The sequence below is a fragment of the Podarcis liolepis genome (genome assembly GCF_965112155.1).
Source record: "Podarcis liolepis genome assembly, chromosome: 7".
NCBI classification, from domain to species: Eukaryota; Metazoa; Chordata; class Lepidosauria; order Squamata; family Lacertidae; genus Podarcis; species Podarcis liolepis.
The window spans coordinates 26,806,245-26,832,311 of NC_139561.1; the positions used below are offsets into that span (position 1 = coordinate 26,806,245).

At 48.3% G+C, this 26,067-nt stretch overlaps 1 protein-coding gene across 2 annotated transcripts; it reads right to left on the minus strand.

Moving 5' to 3' along the window:
* Nucleotides 1-1,271: 1,271 nt before the first annotated feature.
* Nucleotides 1,272-25,698, minus strand: DHRS3 (dehydrogenase/reductase 3). 2 transcript variants are annotated; one of them, XM_083513271.1, is made up of 6 exons: nt 24,045-25,698; nt 8,299-8,442; nt 7,168-7,287; nt 4,991-5,229; nt 3,841-3,966; nt 1,272-2,476 (listed from the first exon to the last, which is right to left on the minus strand). In XM_083513271.1, exons 1-6 carry the CDS (start codon nt 24,237-24,239, stop codon nt 2,392-2,394), a joined length of 909 nt encoding a protein of 302 aa, XP_083369397.1. In that variant the 5' UTR covers nt 24,240-25,698; the 3' UTR covers nt 1,272-2,391. The 2 variants fall into 2 exon arrangements, with proteins under 2 accessions (XP_083369397.1, XP_083369398.1); XM_083513272.1 differs by lacking the exon at nt 24,045-25,698 and adding an exon at nt 10,047-10,067.
* Between the last annotated feature and the right edge of the window lie 369 nt (nt 25,699-26,067).

Genomic DNA, 26,067 nt, shown 5'->3' on the forward strand with positions numbered 1-26,067 from the left:
TCCATATCCTCCATCCAGACTAGCAAGAGGCAGGATCAGAGTCAAGGATGAGCATGCAAAGACAGGCTGCAGTGGACTCAGCAGGCGAGACCAACAGTGGGTCCAATGGTCAAGAAGATGGTTTCTGTAGGTGCTGTAGAGGGAAGTGAGGGGCAGGTGGGACTTGTCAACCCGGGAAGGTAGCCCATCTAGGAGAAGGAAAACTCTGATCCTAAACCTAAATCTTCAGGAGAGGCTAAGGAATAAACCCTACACAAATCCGGAGTGGAGTCCCGAAGATGGTTGGATGGCGCCTTGTACGCCTCCTTCTGGCAACTCCTGCAGCCAAGCTGGTGCCAAGTGTATTGCTCTGCTTTCCTTTGGACCACATCAGTGAGGCCAAGAGGGGGTGGGTCTTGTCTTCTGGGAAGTCCAGGACCTCCAAACACACTGCCCAGTGGAGGTCACTTTGGTGCTGCTAAGGCAGCAGTTTGACTTCTCTGGAGGTGAATTCCAGTTTCTCCAGAGCCAGACAGATGCCAACAACAATCCAGCCAGGTAAAAACACTCAAGAAGGGTGCAAAGCAAGCCTGGGGAGGGCGTGTGCCCCATGGAGTTCCAAGGGTCATGCACTTGGTCCCTAGACCTACTCTGATGTATGGCAGGAACCAGGAGCCCTAGGCCCAGGGCCTTTAGGACACTCCCTGGGCCATGCCCCTTACCTGTGCACCTTTGCATCCTCGAGTGTTTTCTCCTCACTGGAATGTGTTCTTCAACTCATATAAAGCTCCTTGTTTGACTAGCTGGAAGTCAGAAACTGGGTGTGTACAGAGGCAGAATTTGCACATATGTCACCACCCATGTTTCTACCCACCACTGACACTTGACTGCTCCCAGGAAGGATGCCCAGAAGGGAATACAGTCCTTAGATAGAAAGAGCCGCCAGGACCCTTCAAGGAGGAGACTCGACTCTCTTCACAAGGTTGCGAGAATTTACATCTCTTGAACAATTGATGCATCTCAACCCTCAGAATGCTTACCAACTAAAGAGGGGCAGGCAAGGGGGAGAAACACAGAATGGATTGGGGTAACCCACAAGAGGGCATGACCAAGTGGTAGATACCCTGAACAATTGGTTGCCGATCTTGCTTGCTGATTCTGGATACACTGTCGAAAACAAAATGGCTTCTCTCATTGGACTCCACATCCCATTCACACATTATATCTGGAGCTATTTTCTTTATTTTTATGGGCAGCCATAGAACATGCCAAGTCCACACAAAGACCACCACTGCAGCTTAGCAAACCCTTTATTTATATATGTGTGTATATGCATGAGTGACTGGTTCTGTGTTCCGTTTGGAGGTGTTTGTTAGAAGCAAAGAGCTGGACTCATTTGGGAAGTCTGTCCGTGCGAATTTGATCCTTCCCACAAGGCTTCCGGTCACCATAGAAAGAGGATGCGCCAACTATCTATCTTGAAAAATGCTGAGATATCCTTGCATGACTCGCCTTAACTTGCTCCTTCCTTGCAAAAAAAAGAAAGAAAGAAAAGCAGAACCCTTGCATGTAGCCTGTGCATATTAAGACCGAGTCTATCAATGGCGATTAACCACCACAGCTAAGAAGGAACAGGACCACGTCCTGTTCAGAGGCAGTAGATCTACTCCAGACAAATGGAATGAAACCAACCCAGGGATTTCAGGTTGTCTGCTGCTGGAAACAGAATTCTGGGTTTTGGTGTGATCCGATGAGGCAGCTGTGATGGTTCCCTTGGTCCAAGCATTGCAGACACAAGATGCACCTTTCCCTACAATCTACGGATAACCCAATAGAAACATTTGATTCTGTTTCCCTCTGTCCATTGCCAAAGACTCCTGCCAGCTGCCCCTTGCTAAGGAACATTCCGTACTCTTTTCCTGGCATGTGGGAGCCAGAGGTCCTTGCTGCTTCCTTGGCTAAAAAGAATAATGTGGCATCCATTTTTCTGTTACTTCTTCATAGCCACTAGTCTCAGCACTCACCCAAGGGTAGTCAAATCTTACAAGCTTTACAGAATGAGAACACCCCTTCCCCAACACACACACACACACACACACACACACAAATTGGGGAGGAAACCCCGCTAAATTAATTTGCAATTCCTGATTAGCAGGCCAAAGTGGAATGTACTCGGCACGGGAGGTTCGGCAAACCGCTAGGCTTTGAAACTCCTCTGAAAATCTACGTTGCAAATGGCTGCCGTTGCTCGTCCCCCTTCCTTGCCCCTGTGAGTTCTTCTTCCACCCCTTTCCGCTACGGCTCTCGGCGCTGTCGCCGTTGCAAGGGAGAGCAAGCGCGTGGCCTCGGGAGCCCCGCCGATTGCCCTCGTCAGGCTCTCGGCCTGCTTGGTGCGTGAGCGAGACGCAGAGCCTACGTGCGCCCTTTGAAAGTGTTCATGCAGGTGTAGCTCCCGGAGAACTTGTGGATTTCTTCGAGCGCCGCTTGCGGGAGGATGCTGCAAAAGAGGAAGGCAAGAGAGGGTGGGTCAGCCAGTCCACCGGAGGCAGAGCAGAGGACAGGCAGAGCAGACAGGTGCACTGGACGCTGAAGCACTGGGTGATTTGTTTTTCTTTTACGCTTTGCAAATAATGCGAAAAGAAATTCACGGAGGAGGGAGCTGTAGGTGGCTTCTAGCCATGATGGCTACACTGTTCCTCCACAGTTAGAGGCAGCAGTGCTTCTGAATACCAGTTCCAGGAAACTGCAGGAAGGGGGAAGGGCTCTTGTGCTTGAATCCTGCTTGCTGATTTCCCACAGGTTAGCCACTGTGAGAAGAGGATGCTGGACTGAGGGATAGCTCAGTTGATAGAGCATGACACACTTAATCTCAGGGTTGTGGGTTCAAGCCCCAGGTTGGGCAAAATATTCCTGTACTGTGGGGAGTCGGACCAGGTGATCCTTGTGGTCCCTTCTATGATTCTATGACTAGATCAGCCACTGGCCTGATCCAGTAAACCTCTCCTTATGTTCTTATGTTCAGTTGTTGCCCATACGCCTCTGGGCCAAGTTAAAGGGCCTTGCATTAATGTACAGGGCCCTACACACACACACACACAAACACACACACACACACACCCCTTCACATTTATGGAAATACGTGCAACTTTTGGTGATGGGTTCCCGCTTCTGGGACAATCTCACCATCTCAGGGTGTTCATCTCACAGTTCAAGTTGCTCTGCAACTCACTGTGCTGACATTTTGGCACAAGCTCTTTGTGGAACCGAGAGAGCTGCTGGGCCTTGCTTTCCCCTTCCCTGCTCCATCAGGCCTCTTCTCATCATCGAAGATGCACACAAGGAGAGGCAGCAAAAGGTGCTGCCCTCCATCCCTGCCAGTTGCAGCCTCAGATGTTCATGCATGGCTTGGGACGTTCTGAAGGGGGAATAGCTGTGTGGTCTGCAGGACTGGGCTTACCATTCATGTGGAGGATTTTCAGTGCCAAACTCTCCAAGATTCCCCCTTCAGACCTTCCTTCACAACACATGAAGCTTGAGGGTGGAGGTAGGAGATGATGAGGGCAGGGTTGATACCTGCAGCCCCTCAATCTCCCCCCATTCATGCTCCATCTTGCCAGGACTAGATTTGGGGAGCTAGTGTGGTTTAGCTGTTGGGACAGCCAGAATAGGTTCTGGAATAGGCCACAGGAGACCAAGGTTCAAATCCCTCACTTGGCCATAAAGCTCACATGGTAACCTTGGACCAAGCCACCATTTCACAGGCTTGTTGATAAAAAATGGGGAGGAGTCGGAGAGCCAACTTGACCTCCTTGTATCACTGAACAAATAAAATAAAAATGGGTGTGGAGCAGCAGGCCGCACCTTTTCAAGATGATCAGGATGTGCATTGTCCATGGCAGCAGGAGGAAAGCTTGGTTCTGCTGAACAGCTTCTACTGTCCTCCGAGCCACCGTCTCTGGCTTTAGTGGAGGGAAGAGGTTGGGGAATCTGGAAAACAAAACACAGTCCTGTTTGTTCACCTCGCGGCCAGCTCTACCGTTAGGCGGAATGAAGCAGCTGCCTCAGGCTTTGGTGGACAGAAAGTGGCGCTGAAAAAACTTTCTGTCTCCTTGTTTTTAAAAACTGTATTGATATTTTAAAAACGTATACAGTGGTACCTTGGTTCTCAAACGCCTTGGTACTGAAACGCTTTGGTTCTCAAATGCTGAAAACCTGGAAGTAAGTGTTCCAGTTTTCAAATGTTTTTCAGAAGTCGAACATCCGATGCGGTTGTTGGTTATTGTTTCGGGGGCACCTGCACCAATCAGAAGCTGCGCCTTGGTTTTCGAACATTTCAGAAGTCAAACGGATGAATAAGTTTGGGACTTTTGTTTTTACTGTTTATTTTGAAATTTTGTTTTTGAGGCTTTTTCGGTTAATTCATTTTTGTGACTGTGTGGAACCCAGTTCAGCTACGGATTGACTGATTGTGTGACTGCGGAAATGGATAAAAGCCCCCCATCCAAACAATGACTATCATCAGTGCAGGTAATATATATATATATATATATATATATATATATATATATATATATATATATATATATTAATTATCATCTACAATACTGTCTTATTTATTTTATAGTACAGTACATTGATTATTACTGCTTTCATTTCATGGACCAATGGTCTCGTTAGATAGTACAATTGATGTTAAACTGCTGTTTTCGGGGTTGTTTTTAAAAGTCTGGAACGGATTAATCCATTTTGCGTTACTTTCTATGGGAAAGTGCACCTTGGTTTTGGAACGCTTTGGTTTTGGAATGGACTTCCGGAATGGATTAAGTTTGAGAACCAAGGTACTGTACTGTACTGTATATTGCATTATCCAAACCACTTACATGATATCCTTCAGATGTAGATTGAATGTTGCCGGGCTGCCCCAGGATTTCCCACCCCTGCTCCTTCATAAATGCAGGATCTACCTCACACATCGCCAACCAGACCTGTTTTTGTGGCTGTCTGCACTGACCTGATCCGCATGCCTTGAAACATCTCTGTGCTGGTGTGGAATGGCAGGACAGTGGTTGCGTTTACTCCAGGACAGTCCAAGAGACCCAGCGTCAAGCTCTCCATGAAGGCAAAAGAGGAGGCTTTGGAAGTGCAATAGTCAATAGCCCCAGGGATGGCAGACAAGGCCAGGATAGAATTGAGGCAAACAATGTGCCCTTTCTGCAGTTCCAGCATCCGCGGCAAGAAGGCCTTTGTGGTCTGTGGGCAGAGAGAGAATGGCCTTGGTTGGTTCACATATCATGATCATCGATGACTGCTGTTAATTACAGTCATACCTCGGATAACAGATGCTTCAGGTTGAGCGATTTTGGGTTGCGCACCGCGCCGAACCTGGAAATACCAGAACGGGTTACTTCTAGGTTTCGGCGTTTGCGCTTGCGCAGAAGCGCTACATCACGCTTTGCGCATGCGCAGAAACACTGATTTGCAACCTGTGCATGTGCAGACGTGCGGGTCACGGGTTGCGAACACTGCGGGTTGCGAACACTGCGGGTTGCGAACACTGCGGGTTGCGAACGTGCCTCCCGCACGGATCACGTTCGCAACCTGAGCATCCACTGTACTTGATTTATGTACTACTTGCACACCGAAATGGCTTCTTAGTGGGTTACAAGTATAAAATAAATCATACCTGTGCCTAACTGAAACGCACAATAAAAACCATTCCACGAAATCTTCCGCAACTACAATATGCCATGGGATAATACCCATTGAAAAGAAGAAGCATGAAAAGAGCCACCAAGGCAATTAGATCAGGAAGTTCAAGTTCAAGAGGGATCCTGGTCTTTAACCAAGTGTGTCTTCAAATGCTGGTGGAAAGCGAGAACCAGTGGGGAGGACTCCTATATTTCAGAGGGGAGGGCACAGCACAACAGTGGTGCCACCAGTTGGAAAAGCCCACATCTGTGTTACTGTAAGCTGGCAGCCATCGCAGGGATGGAGTCAGAGATGTGGGGGCACCAGCTGGGGAACCCCCAAGGAAAGAAGGCTCAGAGCCTGGGGATTGGGGGTTGGATGATGATAAGGGGCTAGAGGGAGAAGAGGGAGGAGGGTTGGAGGAGGAGGGTTGGAAGCTGAAGAGGTCATAGGGTTTGGTGAGCAGGAAGAGACTGTGGCAGAGAGCAGTCCAGAAGCAGAGGCAGAAGCAGAGGCTAGAGAAGAGGAGGCCCATGAGGCAGAGATCAGGCAGGCTGCTGAAGAAGCCATGGAGTTGTGCTGCAACCCTCCCTCCCTGGTCTCCCAGGACCAGAAGAGATATGAAGAGTGTGGAGCAAAGTCAGGCACAGTGGCAATGACTCAGATTGCTTGGGAAGGACCTGGGTGAGGAGAGGACTTAGGGAACTGTGGGAAGGCGGGGACCTTCATTCCCAACAACTGCTTCATAGGGGCAAGATCTACCAGGATGAACTGCTGTGCTCACTAGGCCTGGCCTCCAGAGTCGACCTGGTTTCCTTGAATAAAGAGAACTTCACTGACGCTGTGTGATTTGCTGCCAACTTGTTCCTGACTCCAACCCTGACTGATAGGAAAGCTGTGACCCTCCAGGAACTGCTGGACTCCAACTCCCATCATCCCTGACAATTGGTCATTTCTGGCTGGGGCATGATGGCAGTTGGAGTCCAGGAGGGGCACAGAGGCCATCCCCTTCTTCTTTACAAGAGACCTGCTTCTCCTTTGCAAGTCACAATCCCTCATGTAGGATGGAGCTGAGATATCAGGCAATTGACCACAGGCAGAAATGCATTCGGTAGAGAGAGATAAGGAGCTCCCTAATGCCCAATCTAATTGACAATTGATAAAAAAAGAATTCATTAATTAACCACCCCAGGTTAGATCAAGGGCAGAAAAAGGGAAATCTACCCAGCAGTAGAGACTAATTCAGGGATGTCTAAAAGAGCACCACATGCCTAAAGCGTCACCCGACAGTGCTTAGTATTAATTTCAGTAGGTAGCTGGAATCTTTCCCCCTGCACACACCTCCCCCCTCCCCACTGTTTTTCCTGGCAGGTTTGCACGCCGGGCTGATCTTCCCAAATTCGGCTGAGCCATCCCTCGGAGCAGCCAAGATTTCGCTGGCTGCAATTCTCTGCTGTCACTTCCAAGCCTGAGAACGTGGGAGAAAGGATGGCTTCGTACCCAGAACTGTCCCAGCGTGTTGATGTGCTGTGATTTCAGCAGTGCGTCATCGTCGCTCTCCATCAAGCTCTTGCCGTGAACAACGGCTGCGTTGTTCACTAGGATGGTGATATCCCCGACCTGGAGAGGAGAGGGGGGAGAAAGGAGAAGCCCCCAGTCAGTGGGTGAGCCCTGCAAGATCTGACCAAAGGTACATTGAGCTCAGTCTTTTGTTTCCCAACAGTAAACATATTATGCATCCTTATACAGATTCCATCTAGCTCAGTATTGTCAGCAGCCCTCCAGGGTTTCAGACAGGACTTTCTCCCAACCCTACCTGGACACACCAGGGATTGAACCTGGGACCTTCAGCATCCAATACATTTGCTCTTCGGCTACAGATGCTCCACATGAAGCTGCCTCATGTTATATTAGAGCTCAGTATTGTCTACACTGACAGGCTGTGGTTCCCCTGGGTTTCAGGCCTTTCTCAGCCCAATCCAGAAATGCCTGGGACCCACTGCAAGCAAAGGTGATGCTCTAACACTGAACTTATGGAATGCCCTTAAAAAGAAAGCAAGATTCCAGTCCGCATTGTTTAGTGCCGGCATATTTGCAAAGTGAAGCAGGGTCAAGTACGGTTTCTGATGGATTCTATCCCACTGACAAACAGCTCTTAATGTCAGAAAGGTCCCACCCTTTGGAGCAGTGGAAACAAGCTTTCTCCATCTTCCATGTGACAGCCCTTCAGAAAGTTGAAGGTGGCTCTCCTATCCCCTCTTAATCTTCTCTTCTCTAGGCTAAACACCCCAAACTCCCTCAACTGTTCCTCATAAGGCTTGATTTCCAGACCCTTTATCATCTTGGCTGCCCTCCTCTGTACCCTCCAGCCTGCCAATATCCTTCTTAAACTGGTGCCTAGAACTGGACACAGGACTCCAGGCGAGGTCTGCCCAATGCAGAATAGAGCGGTACTATAACTTCTGAGCAATATACTTCGGTTGATGCAGCCTAGATGAGCTTTTTTTGCTGTTGCATCACACTGTGGGCTCACCTTGAATCCTATCTCCTGCGGTATTTGCTATCCCTCCCAGTTTGGTGTCATTTGCGAATTTGATGAGTAGCCCCCTCAGTTTCTTCACCAAACGTTACCTTTTCACGGACGGCTTTGGCCTGTCGGTAAACCTCTTCGCGGTTGCCCACGTCACAGATGAAGTAATGGCACTCTGTTCCCATCGCCCGGATCTCCTCCGTGGTTTCTTTTAGGCACTTCTCCGTCCGACCCCACAGGATAATCTGCAAGAAGATGGCTCTTTAAGAATCATTGCCCAATGACATCCAGTTGCTTTGAGAATGCTTCACCAGTGCAGCTTCGTCCTCAAGGATGAATGGACCACTGCCCCCACCAACCCCAGTGTCCACCCTGCCAGCCCAGCGCATTTTGTTTCTCTGCTTGCCTTCTCACTCACAACCAGCCAGGGGGTAGCTGCACCCGTCATTGGCTCTGGTTCCACCTACTGTCCATCTCTCCGGCTTCCCTACCAGTACCAATTGTAACCTTAAGGCTTGATTATGGTACCATGCTTCATGTGGCACTGCCCAAGTTTCTAACCATAGCCATCATGTTACTCAGATGCTGAGAGTTTCACTGGTTTCTGATTTGCTACTAGGGGAGGTTCAAGATAGTTGTGTTAATCCACACAGCTTGGGCTAAAGTACATGCATGCGCTGTTTATCTCCCGCTTGGACTACTGCAACGCGTTCTACGTGGGGCTACCTTTGAAGGTGACTCAGAAACGACAACTAATCCAGAATGCGGCAGCTAGACTGGTGACCGGGAGTGGTTGCCGAGACCATATAACACCGGTCCTAAAGGATCTTCACTAGCTCCCGGTAGGTTTCTGAGCACAATTCAAAGTGTTGGTGCTGACCTTGAAAGCCCTAAACTGCCTTGGTCCAGTATACCTGAAGGAGTGTCTCCACCCCCATAGTTCAGCCCGGACACTGAGATCCAGCTCTGAGGGCCTTCTGGCAGTTCCCTCCCTGCAAGAAGTTACAGGGAACAAGGCAGAGGGCCTTCTCGGTTAGGGCGCCCACCCTGTGGAACACCCTCCCACCAGATATCAAGGAAATAAACAACTATCTGCCTTTTAGAAGACATCTGAAGGCAGCCCTGTTTAGGGAAGTGTTTAATGTTTTTATATTTGTTGGAAGCTGGCCAGAGTGGCTGAGGTATCCCAGTCAGATGGGCAGCATATAAATAATAATAATAATTAATAACAACAACAAGGACTGCCCAATTCCTTATGCTCTACCTCAATCACTGAGATCCTCTGATTCGTTTGGCCATTAGTAAAGATCAGTGTGGCAGGCCCTGCCCTCCCTGCCAGTGGAAGTTTAGCAGGAATTGTCCCTGCCTTCTTTTATATGTCTTCTGAAATCTGCATTGTTTAGGCAGGCATTTGCATCTTCATTATTTTTTTCCTCTTTTATGGATCATCTGCTGATTTTATTCCTATGTGTTGTACTCCATTCTGCTATATTTTTTAATCAAAGTGTGGATTATAAAAATTTAAATAAATCAGTCAAAGCCTTGCTATAGTAGACAACCATTCCCTTCCACGATATCTCCCACACCTTTAATATCAGTGGAACAGACACATACCACCCCCATCCCTAAATAAGTGCTGGAGTTTCTGTATTTGTGTTGGGCAGGCAGGAAGAAGCATTGGAAAACCCAACCTCTGTCTAGGGCTGTAGTTTTCGGATGTGATAGCTTCCCATCCTGGAACCCATCCAGTCCTCTTCTCTCTCTCCCCCCTCCCACCTTACCCCTCCTCAGCTGCTGGCCTCCCTCCCTCCTGCAAGAGACACGCTCTCCTTTTCAGAAAGTTACTGACCAGAAAATTGTCGAGGGCAGCAGCTCAGCGAGGCGGTTAATCCCTGCTGTGGAAGGCTGGCGCTGTGCAGAAGCTTCCTGCCCTGTTGCTACTCTAGGTGACCTCAATCCTTGGCAGCCAGGTGGAATGCTTCCTTGTGCCATCCCAGGAGAAGGTGGGCTGCCAGGGGCTGGGGTCAGTAGCGAGCGGCCTCCCGCCCACCTAGGATGCCAGTGCTGGATGGTGGAAGGACTCTGTTGTTGCGCCTTAATTAGCTCCGGGTTGCTAACTGCCTCTACCCCCCAAATAGCACTGATGCCATTCTTTTCCCTTCCCATGCCAACGCAACGGGTGGCATGACATCATCGTGCAGGGTGGCGCTCTGCCACCAACCCCATTTGCCTTCCGTGGTTGGCGTCAGCAGAGGAGGAGCAATGCGCAAACATCGTGGCACACGGTTGTGTGTTTCGTTGAAAAAAATGGCATCCTGCCTTATTGTAAAAATGCCGAAGGCGGCGAACAACAACTTTTGTCTTCTTTTTTTTAGTCTGCATTTTGGAAAACATGTATACAGTGCTACCTTGGGTTAAGAACTTCATTCGTTCCGGAGGTCCGTTCTTAACCTGAAACTGTTCTTAACCTAAAGCACCACTTTAGCTAATGGCCCGCTGCTGCTGCGCTATTTCTGTTCTCACCCTGAAGCAAACTTCTTAACCAGAGGTACTATTTCTGGATTAGCGGAGTCTGTAACCTGAAGCGTCTGTAACCTGAAGCATCTGTAACTCAAGGTACCACTGTATAAATGTGTTTACAGTGTTATATATTGTTCTTTGTTTCTCTTTCTCTTTCTTTTTTTTTTTGTAAAATTCAATAAAAAATTAAATTTTTAAAAAACGTAATGTAAATTTGGGTGCAGGGGCGGGTCTTCTAAAAGAGAAAGGTGCAAAGAAAAAAATGCAAGGAGTACAGACAATAGATAAACGGGGGGGGGGGGAGGTTTTGTTGGAGACAAGCAGATGAAAGAAAGGATGCCCGGGAGGAATAAATACCAACAAAAGTGCCCCCTGCAATAAATGTTGCATAGACTTATAGAAATCCAGAGTTGGAAGGTACCCCAAGGGTCATCTAGTCCAACCCCCTGCAATGCAGGAATATTTTGCCCAACATGGGGCTCAAACACATGACCTTGAGATTAAGAGTCTCATGCTCTACCAGCTGACCTAGTTGCGGTGCCCAGTATGCTTCCTATTTAAGGTGCCAGCCAGTCAGCCATTTCCCCTTCCAAGATACTCCATTTCATTCCTCCAGATTTTTTTTTCATTTTGCTCAACAGGTAGCATCCTGTGCCCCATATAAACCCCATTTTAAAACAGCTGCACTGGTTGCCAGTTCACTTCTGGACCCAGTTCAAGGCATTCTTTTGGTGCTTCAAGCCCAAAAGACATACATTAGTGAAGATAACATACAAAAATGTTTTATAGTAGGGGAAAGTGCATTGCAAAGATGTGTCTGTTAGCCAGACGTGCACTAAAAATTGTGTCTGTTAGGAGAACTGTACACTAAAAATACTGGTGAATTTTAACGAGGATGTGGGTCTGTTTGTTTTTTAATATTACAAAATGCGAATTTGCTCCAGAGATGCGGAGACGTGAATTTAAGACTGGGAAAATGAGAAGCAGAGAGAAAGCAATGCTACCAGATCTGGCTGCCCTTAATGGGCACTTCATAACTCTAGAAGCCAGGAAGGATCTGTCAACCGGGGCCACACAAAGGTACCTGTTGACAAAAGGGTAACAGCTTGAGCAAGTGCAAACAGTAGCTGAAAGAGAGCAAAGTTTGTGTTCAGTCATGGAAGAAAGGGACTGGGTGAGGTCAAATTTTGTCCCTTCTTTTCAGCTGCCTGCAGCTAGGGGTTTGCTTAAATGTAATACTGGTAACCACGACTTTGCTTTGCCCTGGTGGGAAAAGTTGCTGAGAGACGTGTGAATGTTATTAAAACTTATATATGTTGTCCTCTCGGCCACAGCCAGAATGGCCAGTGAACATAAGAATTTAAGTGGCCTGCAGGATCAGGCCAATGGCCCACCTAGTCTGGCACTCTGTTCTCAGTGGCCAAGCAGATGCCTCCATGGGAAGCCAATGAATGGGACCTGATTGTAGCAGAACTATAAATAGTAAAAATGGCTTGTGATCAATTGCATTCCATGCTCTGATGGCTTCCAGACTGGACTTCTTCTTTCTTCTTCTCTGGCGATCACTCGTAGCCTAGTAAGATCATCTTCCATAAACACGGTTTTAACAGTGAGTCCATGTGACTGTGGAGGCCAATTCTGGATCCACAAGTCCTTCCACAGTGGGGACAGTGGTTTCCGGGCAGGAGTTGATCACGGTGAAGGTTTGCCAAGCGTGCCTTCCTCTTAGCTCATTTCTCCCTTTCATCCTGAGTTCGAGTGTCTTCAAAGCCCATGACACCTTTGGTAAAGGCTGTTCTCCAATTGGAGAGCTCGCAGGCCGGTGTTTTCCTGTTGTCGGTGTTTATACGACATTATTTTAGATTTGCCTTGAGAGAGTCTTTAAAGCTCTTTTGTTGACCACCAGCATTACGTTTCCATTTTTAAGTTTGGAATAGAGTAGTTGCTTTGGAAGACGATAGGCATCCAAACAACATGACCAGTCCAACGAAGTTGATGTTGAACAATCATTGCTTCAACACTGGTGATCTTTGATTCTTCCAGTACACTGGCATTAGTTCGCCTGTCTTCCCAGGTGATGTGTAATTTTTTTCAGAGACACCAGACTGGACTACTGCAGTGTGCTCTACATTGGGCTGCCCTTGAAGATAAGGTCATCACAATTGTCCTGCTGGGGCATGTCAATGGCCCATCTAGTCCAGCATCCTGTTCTCACAGTGGTTGAGCAGATGCCTGTGGGAAAACTGCAAGACCACTCCCCCCCCCGTGGTTTCCTGCAACTGGGATGCATAAGCAGCATTGCTGCCTCTGCTCATGGAGGCAAAGTATAGCCATCACGGCCAGCAGCCACAAATAGTCTTAGTCTCCATGAGAACAGGGTTGACGGGAGCTATAGTCCCATCAAGATCTGGAGGACCACAGACCATGCTAAGCTAGATGGACCAATGCTCAGACTCCATATATAAAGCACTATCATCCCTTCCTGGAATAGCTCTTACTTTTTTTAAAAAAAGATAATCCAAGTAATGTCAGATATATAAAAAAGAGATTTGGCAAGCTTTTGTGCAAGGGAGATATGTGAAAGGTTGACCATTGTCCAAGGCTGGGAGAGAAACCCTTTTGATGCTTGGAGTCTGACATTAAGAGGCCTCTTAATGACACCTCTAAGAAACTATGGTAAACACCGTTGGGCCAGAGGCAAATCTTTGAGCATTAAAGATAATGGAAAGCAAACAGCGAGAGGTGTCGGCAGAGAATGGAAAGATACAGTGACGTATTTTGAGAAGGATAGGGGAGTTCCTTCCATTGGATTCCTAATCCCTGGGATGAAACAGGGTGGCGGCAAGAGAGCAAAGCAAATTCTGCATGCTAAACTGTTAAACCTACAAGACCCAGTGCTCCCCTCCCCGGGGGGGGGGGTACTCAAGGATATGTAGAACTGGCACCTATTTTTTTTTAATTGTTAAAAAAGTGTGGCACTTACTGTAACAACTTCATGTACCAAGAACTAACTTAGTTGGTCTTTAAGGTGCTACTGGAAGGAACTTTTTTATTTCATGTACCAATACAGTGGTACCTCGGGTTAAGAACTTAATTCGTTCCGGAGGTCCGTTCTTAACCTGAGGCACCACTTTAGCTAATGGGGCCTCCCGCTGCCACCACACGATTTCTGTTCTCATCCTGAATCAAAGTTCTTAACCCGAGGTACTATTTCTGGGTTAGCGGAGTCTGTAACCTGAAGCGTATGTAACCCGAGGTACCACTGTACTGTCAGAACAACCTGGAATGGCCGACTCATTTCATGCCAAGGTTCTTCTTAAGGGTAAGTTTGATACTATTACACTGGATGTAGCAAAATTCCTCTCAGAGGCAGTAAAAATCAGAAATCAGTATGTACAGGCTAAAGCTCCTCTGTTGGCTAGCAAAGCCGATCTTACACCTTAATGGCTGTTGATATATGCTATTGTGTTATCCTATGTATTTTGGGTCTGTGGACCGCAATAAAGCTTTGTGTGTTCTCTATGCCATGCCTAATCTTATAAACTTCTAAGGTGTCACCTCTTACAAGCATTAGAGCACAACTAACAAAGCTGTTATGGTATCTGGACAGCCCAGTGTTATGGTTCGTTACTAGCGTACCATTCTTGTGTCCATGACATGCTGCTGAATATACTTGCTTAAAATAAAATAAAAAACACCGCCGTCCCCAGTCTGGAACAGTCTCTGGTGGTGCAACCAGCTTGCAAAGAGTTCAAAGGAAAGAGGAAGAAAGTATTGTTGTCACGCTTGCTTGTCAATGAGAGCAAAAATTGCTGGGCTGCAGGGTTCCTGATTCAAGTGTGTTGCGGCTGCTGAATCGAAGCAAAGAAAGAAAGAAAGAAAGAAAGAAAGAAAGAAAGAAAGAAAGAAAGAAAGAAAGAAAGAGTAGATTTGGAGGACCAGTAGTCGGAAGCCATTTCTCCCTTCACAGTGCTTGTTCTGTGTGAGGGATAAACAAAATTGTCATGATGTCATAGGTTGGGGGGGGGGACACTGCCTGACCAGCCGATGAACCCTGAGCCACAAAGGAGGTAGAGGGTGCCAATTCTCTCAAGCAATCCGGATGTGCTTACACACACACACACACACACACACACACACACACCAAGGATCCTTTGATTGCCAGGCTTCCCCTTACTTATGCAAATGTCCTCTCCCCTCTGCAAACCCAGCTTTCAGATGTCAAATCATTATTTTGGATAACTCAGAGGAATAGCATTGGACAGCGGAGAACCACATCTCACAAGGATTTGCCTTCCACACAAGCAACTCCAGTCCAGAAGGTGGTGGACTCACCTCCGGCGGAGGTTTTTTAAAAGAGAATTTGGATGACCATCTGCCAGGGATTCTTTAGCTGTGGTTCCTGCATTGTGGAGGGGTTGGAAGAGAAGTCCCGGGGGGGGTGTGTCCATTTGAGCTCTATGCTTCTGTGAAATATTAACAGGCAAGGAAATGCTGGGGAGACAGAATAAATTGTGGTGTGAATGCAGCCCCAGAAAATCCCTCCAGATGGCAACAATACCATAATATTGTGGAAGCATCAGAGAACAGCTAATAATCAGGAATGACCAGTGGATGGTCCACAGCTAAGGCCTTATTACTGCATCTATGACATGTTGCAGAAGACAACCACAAAAAGCCCCAATTCCCTGGCTATGTTTTCTTTTCTTAAAAAAGTCTAAACAAAATTATTTCTGTGTGTGTTCACCCCCAGGTTGCAAATATAGCTATATTGGCATTGCTGGGAATGCAATGGGATGTATTTAAGAAGCTAGAGGGCATGGAGGGGGGGGGGAAGGGCAGCTACAAAGAGGACCCCAAGTTAATTAGAGATGTAATTTATGGCAGACTGGAAAAAGCAACAACAACAACAACAACAACAACCCACCAATGACCCAAGCTCTTTAAACTCCACTAAAGGTAGCTTTCCATTGTGAAGTCTATTAATTAGAATCGATTTAATCCCTGCTGGGACAAAGGTCAAACTCCGTGAGTCTGACCTTTCTTAGCTGGCCTCAGCATCATCAGCTGCTGGCTTCTGCACTGCCCAGTTCCATCCTGCATTTTTGTGCACACATTCATGAAAATAACACACCAACTGCATCCTCTTGGGGACACTGCTTGCAAAAGGCAAGGCAGCATACATTAAGAGAAATTTGCATTTATATGCTGATGAATTTTCATGGTGGCTTTTTTAAAATATAAAATAAACAGAATCACAAACCCCTGCAGAAATACGGAGAACTGAAAATTGAAAAAAAAAGAGAAACCAAAAGCGACAAGAGTGTTATTGCCATTGTTAGCCCTACTCATGAGTGGACCCAATGAAATTAAGGGTCCTGACTCATCTGGGTCCATTAATTTCAAAGGTTCTCCTGTCAGTGAAACGTAGCTGGATGCTATCCATGGGAAATATTTTGTTGTGAATCCTGTACATGCAGAAATGGAGAGAAGGAGAAGTACCAGCTAAGGAGAAATGGCTTCAAAAGTTAATGGACTATGTGGAAGTGGCAAAATTTGACAGCAATAATAAGAGGTAAAAGAGATGAACTGTTTATGGAAGAGTGGAGAACCCTTTCCGGACTAGTTGAAGTACTGTTATAGTCAAATGAAAACACGGACAGGGTTCGAATTATGCGCAGTGGGACAAGAACAATGATAAGTGAAACAGAGGATAATTGTATGATAGAAAAGTATGTCATATAAAACAATAGGTATAAGGTGGGAATAAAAACATCAAGGAAGTAAGGGTGGGGAGTCAAAATTGTAAGAGAAACATATATGAAAATGTAAGCAAATTTGTAAAATCTGTGAAAATCAATACAAATTTCTCTGTAAAAAAGAAAGTTTTCACTGCAAAGGGCCACCACCTCAGTGTCTCCATCCCGTTGGAAAGTAACTGGATGGCCCATGCTGCTGCTGTAAGTCGGCTTCCCACCCTTCTCTCTCTGCCCTCTTCCTCTCTCTTCCTCTTCTTGTTAGGCTAAGACTTCTTGGCCCCCCTCCAGATCGACGCTTGAAGATTGGCTTAAGCTTAATCAACAGGAGGCGCAGCTGCCCACAAGAAGCAGTTGAGCAAAATCACCGGAGTTACATAATCGTCGTGGAAGAGAAACTCCATACGGAAACCACATGAAACAGGTGGCAGGGACTCAGCAATAGCCGCAAGAGAAGTGAAATTTTCTTTGAGAAGCAGGGCTTGGATAGAGACGCATGCCCTCGGGAGAGCATGTGAGGACACGCCGAAACAGGCAGAGGAGGCTCAGGAGCCCGGCGGGTGCCGAGAAGCTTATGGAGGTGCTCAAGAAGGAGCAGAATGCAACCGGTGCTGAGAACCTCTTGACAGCGATGCTCAGAGCTCTCAGCAAGAGCACTGCACCTGAACACCTTGGAGCAGTGATAGCCAGCCTTCTCGTCTCCACAGACCACTTGGAAATAACCTACACTAGAGCTGGAGAACTTTTCTCAGTCTTACAGCTGCATTTCCTACTGGCCAACCTTCCAAGGGCTGTGTGACATTGCTGGTGGGTGGGGCCAGAGACAAAAGTGGGCGGAGCAACAGGTGCAAATTTACCTTCGCTTAGTAAGCAAGTTTCTATGCGCTATCCCCGCTCCGGACAAGCACAAGCCGCTATTGTCATTCAAGGACACATTCCAGCCAGGCAAAAACACTCAAATAAGGTGCAAAGCAGGACTGGTGGGAGTGACCTGGGGAGATTCCATGGGGCCAGATAGAGGCCTAGAGGGCCACATTTGAGGTTCCCAACCCCAATGTACACACAGCTCTGTGAACTACTCGAGGGACTGATCCACTTTGTATCCAGTAGGGTTGGGTGATATATCCATATATCGTCTAAAAACCAGTTTGAAGTCCATATTGTGATATCGGTCTCATAATTTCTGACCTGGCAATATATCACAAATCATGATGGGTTTGTGCTAGGCAAAAATCACAATGCTGGGAAAACCCTGAAGCTAGTCAATTCCTCTACATAGCTCCATCCTTATTTCAGACATTGTGATTTATCTGTATATCGTGATTTTTAGCTGGTGATATAGCATGATGTTGAAAACCAGATATTCCCCAATCCTAGTATCCAGGTCATTCAAGGAAGCACACACACACACAAATATGTAGTGTGGCAAAATATTATCTCTGGCTACCCTTTTCTCTCAGAGGCCCAAGCTGTCCTCTTTCCAGCATAGCTACATACAGTGGTACCTTGGGTTACAGACGCTTCAGGTTACAGATGCTTCAGGTTACAGACTCCACTAACCCAGAAATAGTACCTCGAGTTAAGAACTTTGCTTCAGGATGAGAACAGAAATCGTGCAGCAGCGGCATGGCAGCAGCGGGAGGCCCCATTAGCTAAAGTGGTGCTTCAGGTTAAGAACAGTTTCAGCTTAAGAACAGACCTCCAGAACGAATTAAGGTCTTAACCTGAGGTACCACTGTACTTGCTTTACTTCCTGCGATAACCTCTGTCACTCCAGCCAGCTAAAACAGAACCCTATAGCCAGAAGAAGGGGAAGCTTGGGTATTGCTAGCCTGCCTTGTTCCAGCAATCCGGAGTGCACGTCTCGTTGTGCCAAATCCGTTAATCCAGATTCGACTGCTCCCCATTTCTCTGCTGCAATCGCTAACACACATTAGTGAGTCCCATGGATTCGGTCTCTACTGAATCCTCAGCCTGCCAGCCCTGGGAGCCCTGCCACTGGGTTCCAGTGGCCAGCACTGTGCTACTGGTGACCTTTCTCCTCCCTGGGCAGCTTGGAGAACCACTGTTTCCTCTGCCACCCGCCACCCACCCAATTAGGATGAAGGGTAAGTCTGCATGGGAATAAGGAAGGTTGCCAGAAGTGGTAGCCAGTCAGCCTGGTAATCTACTATTGCAGCAGTTGCCAATCCCCAGGTTGGCTGGTCAGCTGCTTCTGGTCCCCTTCCTTCTACTGCTGGACCAACTCTTCATCCCAACTGACCGGATGGCGGCAGAAAAAGATACATGACTTTTGCAACCCACCCTGCCTTTCTCCTTTGCAGCTCCAATATTGGTGGTGGTGGGGCGGAGGAAGGGTGAGAAGTGGGGGGATAATCATAAAAGGCATTTGACGAGTTCTAAGGGAAAGGGATTGTTTTGGCAAGGGGACTGGTTGGGTGAACAAACCAAGCAAGGGTGGCAGCCCCTGGTATGTACAAACGCCCATATCCACACAGTATAAAAATAACGATGATAAATAAACAGCAAAGAGTGTACTCAGCCTGTAAATCACAAATGCAAACTGTCAGTCAGCTGCACAGCTCATGAACGCACTCCCTATTTCTGTGCAAGCTGGAACAAGATTGGCATCTCTGCCGTTTGGAAGCACGAAGGGGTTTCCCCCACCACAACGTGTGCAAGCACGCCAGCACAGGGCCCCACCCCCTGAAATCCCTGCCGCCAATCAAAACCAACAGAGTCGTCCCCTTTCTTCTGTTGTCACCCATCCAGATTCCCCAGTTCGGTTGCTTTGGCCTCCCGTTCAGTTTTTAAAACGCTGCCTCTCACTTGCACAGTCAAGTGTAGCTGGCTTTGCATGTCAGAAATCCCAGATTTGACACCTGCGTCAATGGACTTGGCTGTCCAGAGCAGACAATACTGGGTTGAATGAACCAACAAGCTTACTAAGGGCACCCCCAGATGTCCTCTTTATTGAAAATTTATGATGATTGGTGCTCGTGATACAATTGGGGGGGGGGGGTCATACCTGATCCCACTTTCAACGCTGTTTATGCAGAGAGAAGCTATAGATGGGTCACACTGCTTCATTTCCAATTGGTGCATACCTCGTAACTTCCTGCTGAAATCCCATAACTTTTCATACTACAAATGTTTTGGGGCTGCTATTGCCGTTTGTCCCTCTTTCGTTGTGCTGTAGTACCTCCAAACAGCAATTTTGTGGCAGCATCGAGGAAGCACAAACGAAAGCAGAACAAACCCACCGCTAATGCATTATCAATGAGTTGAGCACATGTTGCAGGATACACCCAAGGCGAAACACCAATCGGGAAGGGTCCTTATAATGCAAATCTTTTGAGAAGCTCCCCCTACTGGTATGGACTGCAACAAACAAGCCATGTCTAATGATCCCCTGGCATGCAACCAGCCCAGTAAGCAGTAATGAGACTCCGTCGGTTCTGTGTAGGATTATTTACACCATGTAGCCTATGGAAAGACTGCATTATCCAGTATCCCCATCAAACTAACTAAGGAACTGACCATCCAGCCCTTCTTATAATTTGTAGGCAGGGGTGCCATTGGAGCAGGACTCTGGGGGTAGAAGCTCAGAGTCCCACTCCCCAGGGAGCTGGCTTTCGACATCTGGAAGTGAATCAATACATAGTCTTAACATTTGAAGATACACTGCCCAGCCCCTCTAAGACCAGAGTTTAAATTTACCTGTCACTACCACTTAGCTACAAGATGTGGCAATGACTACTGGCTTAGAGGATTCAGAAAATTCGTTTTCATAAAATCAGAATTGTAGAGTTGGAAGGGACCCCAAGAGTCATCTGGTCGAATCCTGAATCCTTTGTCCAATGTGGGGCTCAAACCCATGACTCTGAGATTAAGAGTCTCATGCTCTAAAGACTGAGCTATCCCAGAGGTTCCGTGAAGGCTGAGGTTCAGTGGTCAAGTTGTGGTGGTGCAGTTATTGCCTTTGCCCCTAGATTCTGAGCTTCCAAGAAGCCTCTCTTTCCACACTGTGTGCAAACGGACAAGACAGACTTTCCACAGAGTTCTTCTTATGTCAGAACCCCAAGACAGGCCAGTCCCAAATTTGCCTTTGTTCCGAAACCCACTGCATTCAGTCAAGCCACATCAAAGGGCAGATTGCCTCTCTGGGCATGTGCAAACTACACTCCCTTCACCTCCCGGAAGCCACAACCTGCCGCCACATGCTCCAGATTATGGAGTGGTTGCATAATCAAGGGAGGGAGGACTTCAGGCTGTTGGCCCCCTCCCAACCCCCAAATCCACCCACACAATGGTCAGGTACAAAACGACCAGAACTGCAAATATTTAAAGCACATTTCAAAACACACTACTTCCTCCAAAGAATCTTGGGAACTGCAGTTTGACAAGGGTGCTGGGAATTGTAGCTCTGCGAAGGGTAAACTGCAGGTCCCAGGACTCTTGGGAGGAGGGAAGTCTTGTGCTTTAAATGTATGTCATGTCTGAAGCCATAGATTTAGGATTAGAGGGTGGTATTCAACTAAGTTGAATTCTATGGACCTTACTTAATCATGTTATTTAATTTCAATGGGTCTACTGTGAGTAAATGTAAGCCCAGGAACTAGTTTTGAATGTACCCCTTCCATGAAAAAGTCATTCCTGTATACCCCAAGGGAGGGAGTCTATTTGGCTGCTGACAATGTTGAGCAGTCAGAAATCTTTGCTGATCTGCTATGAACTACCCAGACATTTACCGGTAGCTCCAGATCTGCCATCTGCCACCCATGGAAATAAAAGTTTGCACATATTCCTGACGCCCTAGAGCCCCTCTCCATTTAGCAAACAAACCAGACAGCCGTAATGGTCTGGCTGCATTCCACTGGGCCGTGGGGTGTCATTCAGCTCAATGAGAGCTGGATGTGGGAGGTCTACCCCTCCCTGGGCGTGACTGCTCTCTTATCATCTGCAAGAAATATTGCTAGCGGTGTGTGGGCTGGGGGGGAGGCAAATCCTTTACCCAGGCTGTGCATGCAGTGTGAAAACTGCCAGGCAGAAAGAAAGCTTAAATCACCTTGACAGAACACCAATGGGACATGTGTACAAGAAGCCATGCAATCCTATGCATGGCTATATAGAAGAAAGTCATATTGAGTTACATAGGAAACTTCCTTATACCAAGTCAGATTACTGGGTCCATCTAGCTCAGTATTGTCTGCACTGACTGGCAGAAGCCTCTCCCAGCCCTACTTGAAGATGCCTGGGATTGAACGGGGGATCTTTTGCACCAGAAGGGTGTGCTCTACCACTGAGAATTGGTCCTTCCCTTAAAAAATAAAGCAGGGTTCTAGCCCTCATGGTTCTGAAAAAAGAAGAGTTTGGTTTAAATAGGAAGCTGCCTTATACAAACACAGGCCATTGTCCATCTGGCCTATTATCATCTACACTGACTTGCAGAGGCTATGCATGGTTTCAGAAAAGGGTCTTTTCCTACCACTACCTGGAGGTGCCAGGAACTGGACCCGGGACCTCCTGCTTGCAAGGCAGATGCTCAGCCACTGAGCTACACAGCTCTTCCAGGAGCTGCTTAGGACCACAGCCTTAACCTCTGCATGATGCATGGTTCATAAACACAGTGCGTGCATGTGTGGATGATCACATAGGGCACATGGTGCCCACAAGAGTTTGCAAATGCACCCATGTGCTCAAACAATTTGGCAACCCCTGAGGACTGCAGTTCAGTCATAGAGCATCTGCCACAGAAGGTCGCCGGTTTGATCCCCAGCAGAGTGGGGAGAGACTCCTGCCTGAAACCCTGGACGGCCACTGCCAGTCAGTGTAGGCTGAGCTAGATGAAGCAATGGCCTGACTTGGGATATTATCCTTCCTGCATTATCTGGAAACCATAATCCATACATTAACCGTGTGATCTAGATTAATAGTCCTCATATTGTAGTTGAAGGGTGGACAAAAAGAGTGGCTTGATGAAGACCATTTAGGGAAACTGCAGCAGGTTGGACTAGATGATGCTTCGGGTCCCTTCCAACTCTCAAGGATCAAATTAAATTAACTCTCTAGGATCAAATTAAGGCAGAGTTGAGATCTGAACCGGGAGCGACCCAATTCATAGCCGGTGATGCTGTAAAGTGATTTTAAACCTGCATGCACAGACACATTCCTTTAGATGGCATAGTGGGCTGCTTTACTTGCTTCAGGTGTAGTGGTTACAGGGTCCGACTCAGGACTTGAGAAACCAGGGTTCAAATCCCCATTTAACCATAAATCTCTGTCGGGTGACCTTCCAAGATTGTCTCTCACCCTATAATCACAGGGATGTTGTGGAATAAAATGGGGAGTGGGGCAGAAATTAAGTTAATGAATAAATAAAATGTGGCAAGCCAGCCCACCTGAGTTTTGGGTGTGGGGGCCAACTGATCAGAGATCTGTGGCATCTCCCTCATTGCAGGGCACTGCCTGCAATTTAGGCTGCATCCTAAACATGCCGTCTCAGAAGCAAGTCCCATTGATTCAGTGGGGCTTGCTCTCCAGGTTAAGTGGGTTGAGAATTGCTGCCTGAGCCGCTGGGCAACTCCACCTTAATTGCACAATCTGTCACTTGCACAGTTGCTCTATTCATGCAGCCAGATAAATTGGAGGCAGGGAGGGGGATTGGAAAGTAGCTTCAAGCAGAGGCTCCTCCCCCTCCCCTCAGAACCCCCGGTTAAGTGGGATTAGGAATGCAGCCTTGACCATTAGGCTGCCCTGCCTTCATTGCACAATCCCTGCCACACCAATCCAAGTAGAGAAGTTGGGAGGTGGTGGGAGAGGCAGCTTCAGGTGTGCTTCCCCTGCCCTGCTCCCAGATTTAGGGTTGCAGCCAAGGCTAGTCAATGAGAGCCAGTGGTGGCGTACTGGTTAGAGTGTCAGACTAGGACCTTGGCAGAGCAGTATTCAAATCCCTACTTGGCCATGACACTGACTTGGAACCAGTCACTGTCTCTCCACCTAATCAACCTCACAAGGTTGTTGTTGTTGTTGTGGATTAAATGAAGAAAGGGAGAACCATGTAGGCCCCCTCAAGTAGCTTGGTTAGAGAGTGAAAAGGTTGGGTATAAATGCAATAAACAAACAGCAGACCCATTCAGGCTAATGGGTGCAAGTAACAGGCTCACCCATTTCCATTAAACTACTCTGAGTAGAATTCAGTTGGCCTGTAGGCTAACCCTTAAATTGCAGGGTCCCTTTACCGCAAGGAGGCCAACTTGAATAAAATATTTTGGGGGTCCAGGTAAGACCCACGCTGTGTAATCAATCACAAGGCACGATACATGCACACCATTTGAATGGCAATGCCCATCAACTTTAGGGGGGCCAGGCACCCTCCAATATTTTATTGTGGGGTGGCGGGCAAAGTCTCCTCGGCCTCTAGGAGTTGGCTACGATGCTTCACCTATGCAAGCGGAGAGGTTGGAAGGGGGACCTGGAAGGCAGCTTCAGGTTGGACCCCCCCGCGCTCCCCAGCAGGCGCACGCACCCAGCCTTCAAATCATTGCCACCCATTATTCCCAGCCTCTCACCTTGCGGGCGCCGCGTCTGGCGAACTCCTTGGCCAAGTAGCGCCCGATGCCTCGCCCTCCTCCGGTGATGAGCACGCTGTCCCCGGCCAAGTCGCGGAGTTTGCTGGGAAGCACCGTGGACGCCGCCGCCTTGGCTACCAAGCAAAGCATCCGCACCGGGAAGAGCAGCAGAGCGCCCAGGCGTCTCCAAACCATCCTCTTTGGGTTGGGGGGTTACGCACGAAGAGGGAGGGAATTTTGAGGAGTCCGTCGAGGAGGAGGGGTGGGGAAGGGGGAGCACGGCGTCCAGAAGTGTGTGTCGGATCCTAGGCAAACGTACCTCCACCCCGCTAAACAAAAAAAAAACCAAAAAAAAGGGGGGGAGAGAAGATGGGTTGCGCGAGCTTGCGCGCAAAAGTCCGCTCTGGCGTTGCACGAGTTTCTGGCTTCCTCGGTCGGACTTCCTCGCAGGTGGGTAGAGAATCCAATAGAAAGCCGCCGTCCTAGGTACGCTTTACCCGGGCGCCAGCACGCTTCAAAACGGAGCTTACTTCCGAGTACACATATAGATGTATAAATATAGATATACAGATCTTGCGCTGGGGCTCTCCCAAAGTGCCAAGCAAGAGCAGCCGCGCTGAGGAGCGGGAGATCTCAAAACAAGCAGCTCGGGAGAACTTTCCAGAGTTGCTGGGCGATCTGGATCCCGGAGAGGATCGAGCCCGTTTCTCCGCTTTCGCGAAAGAAAACTCCTTGTTTCCTTTGGAGAGCGTCCTGCCGTCTAAGCCGGGCTGGAAAGCCCCCCAGAAGCTCTCCGAGGCGGCGGCGTCTGCATGGGGAGCCGGCAGCGCTTTTCCAGACAGCTCATGTCTATTCTGGGGAGTTCAGGAAATTGCTTCTCGGGGAAGGAGTTGGAAAAAAAGAGACTTTTGGAAGGAGTTGGCTTAAAAAAAACAACAGTGACGGGGGGGGGGGGGAGGTTCAGAGCAGCGCGCCGGGGTCCCTCCCCCTTCTATACATACGCCGCGTAAAGAAAACTCCCCGCCGCCTTTGCCCGCCTCCGCCTCCTCCTCTGCTTTTCCTTACGCAGACGCGAAAAGAAGTGGCGGAGAGCCTTGGCCGCTTCTTCTTTGCTCCGGAGCCGCCGATCCGAGGCAGGGAAGGAGTCCGACTCGCGTTGCCTGCCTGCCTGCCCGCCTGCCCGCCTCCCTCTCGGCGACCTCTGGCTGCTCCTCCTGGGACACTTTCTTATCTTCCCGGCGCGGCTCCCTTGCCCTGGGAGCAGGTTTTATACCCTATTAAGCCTGATTGACAGTTAAAGTATTGTTGGAGGTTGGGGTGGGGGGAGAGGGAGACAGAGAAGATCTCCTTGCTAGTGGCTAGCTGGGCTCGCTCCCCTCCCCCAAGCAACGTCGCGCATACACGCACACACACAAGCACAAACACGCAGGCAACTTTAAAGCGCGAGCCAGGCTCTCGGCTGCATCCTCCTCCTTTCCAAGCCTGCAAGCCGGGACTTGCTGGATGCCACGTTGGGCCTGCGCAAGCTGTAATTCAAGTACTTTGTAACTGAGAGGCAGCGGCAACAGCCAGCCGAAGCTCCCTCTTCTTTTCTCCTCCTCCCTTAACATAAATACACTGCTGATAACACACACGAGCACGTGTTTTCTAAACTGAGTGCTGAGATTGGGCTATTCGAGGGACGGGGTGGGGTGCAACGTAAGTTTCAAAGTCCGGGTTGTGCGCAGCATATGTGTCAAAGTCCGGGTTGGAAATTTCCTTTTTGTTGCAGGGTGACAATGGCCCAATTGCCCAAGCTGGCGCCTCCGCACCAAGGAAAGGAAAGAAAGGGTTTCTTTGCACTGTGCCTAGTTAAACTATGGAAATCGCTCCTGCAGGAATGGATGGCAGGGAAAGAGGATTGAGCACCTTCATGATGGCTGTCCTCTGCCTCCGTAGCTGGAGGCATTGAGGCTTCTGAATGCCAGTTGCTGGAAACTACAGGAGGGGAGAATAGCTTGTGTGCTCAGATCCTGCCTGTGGG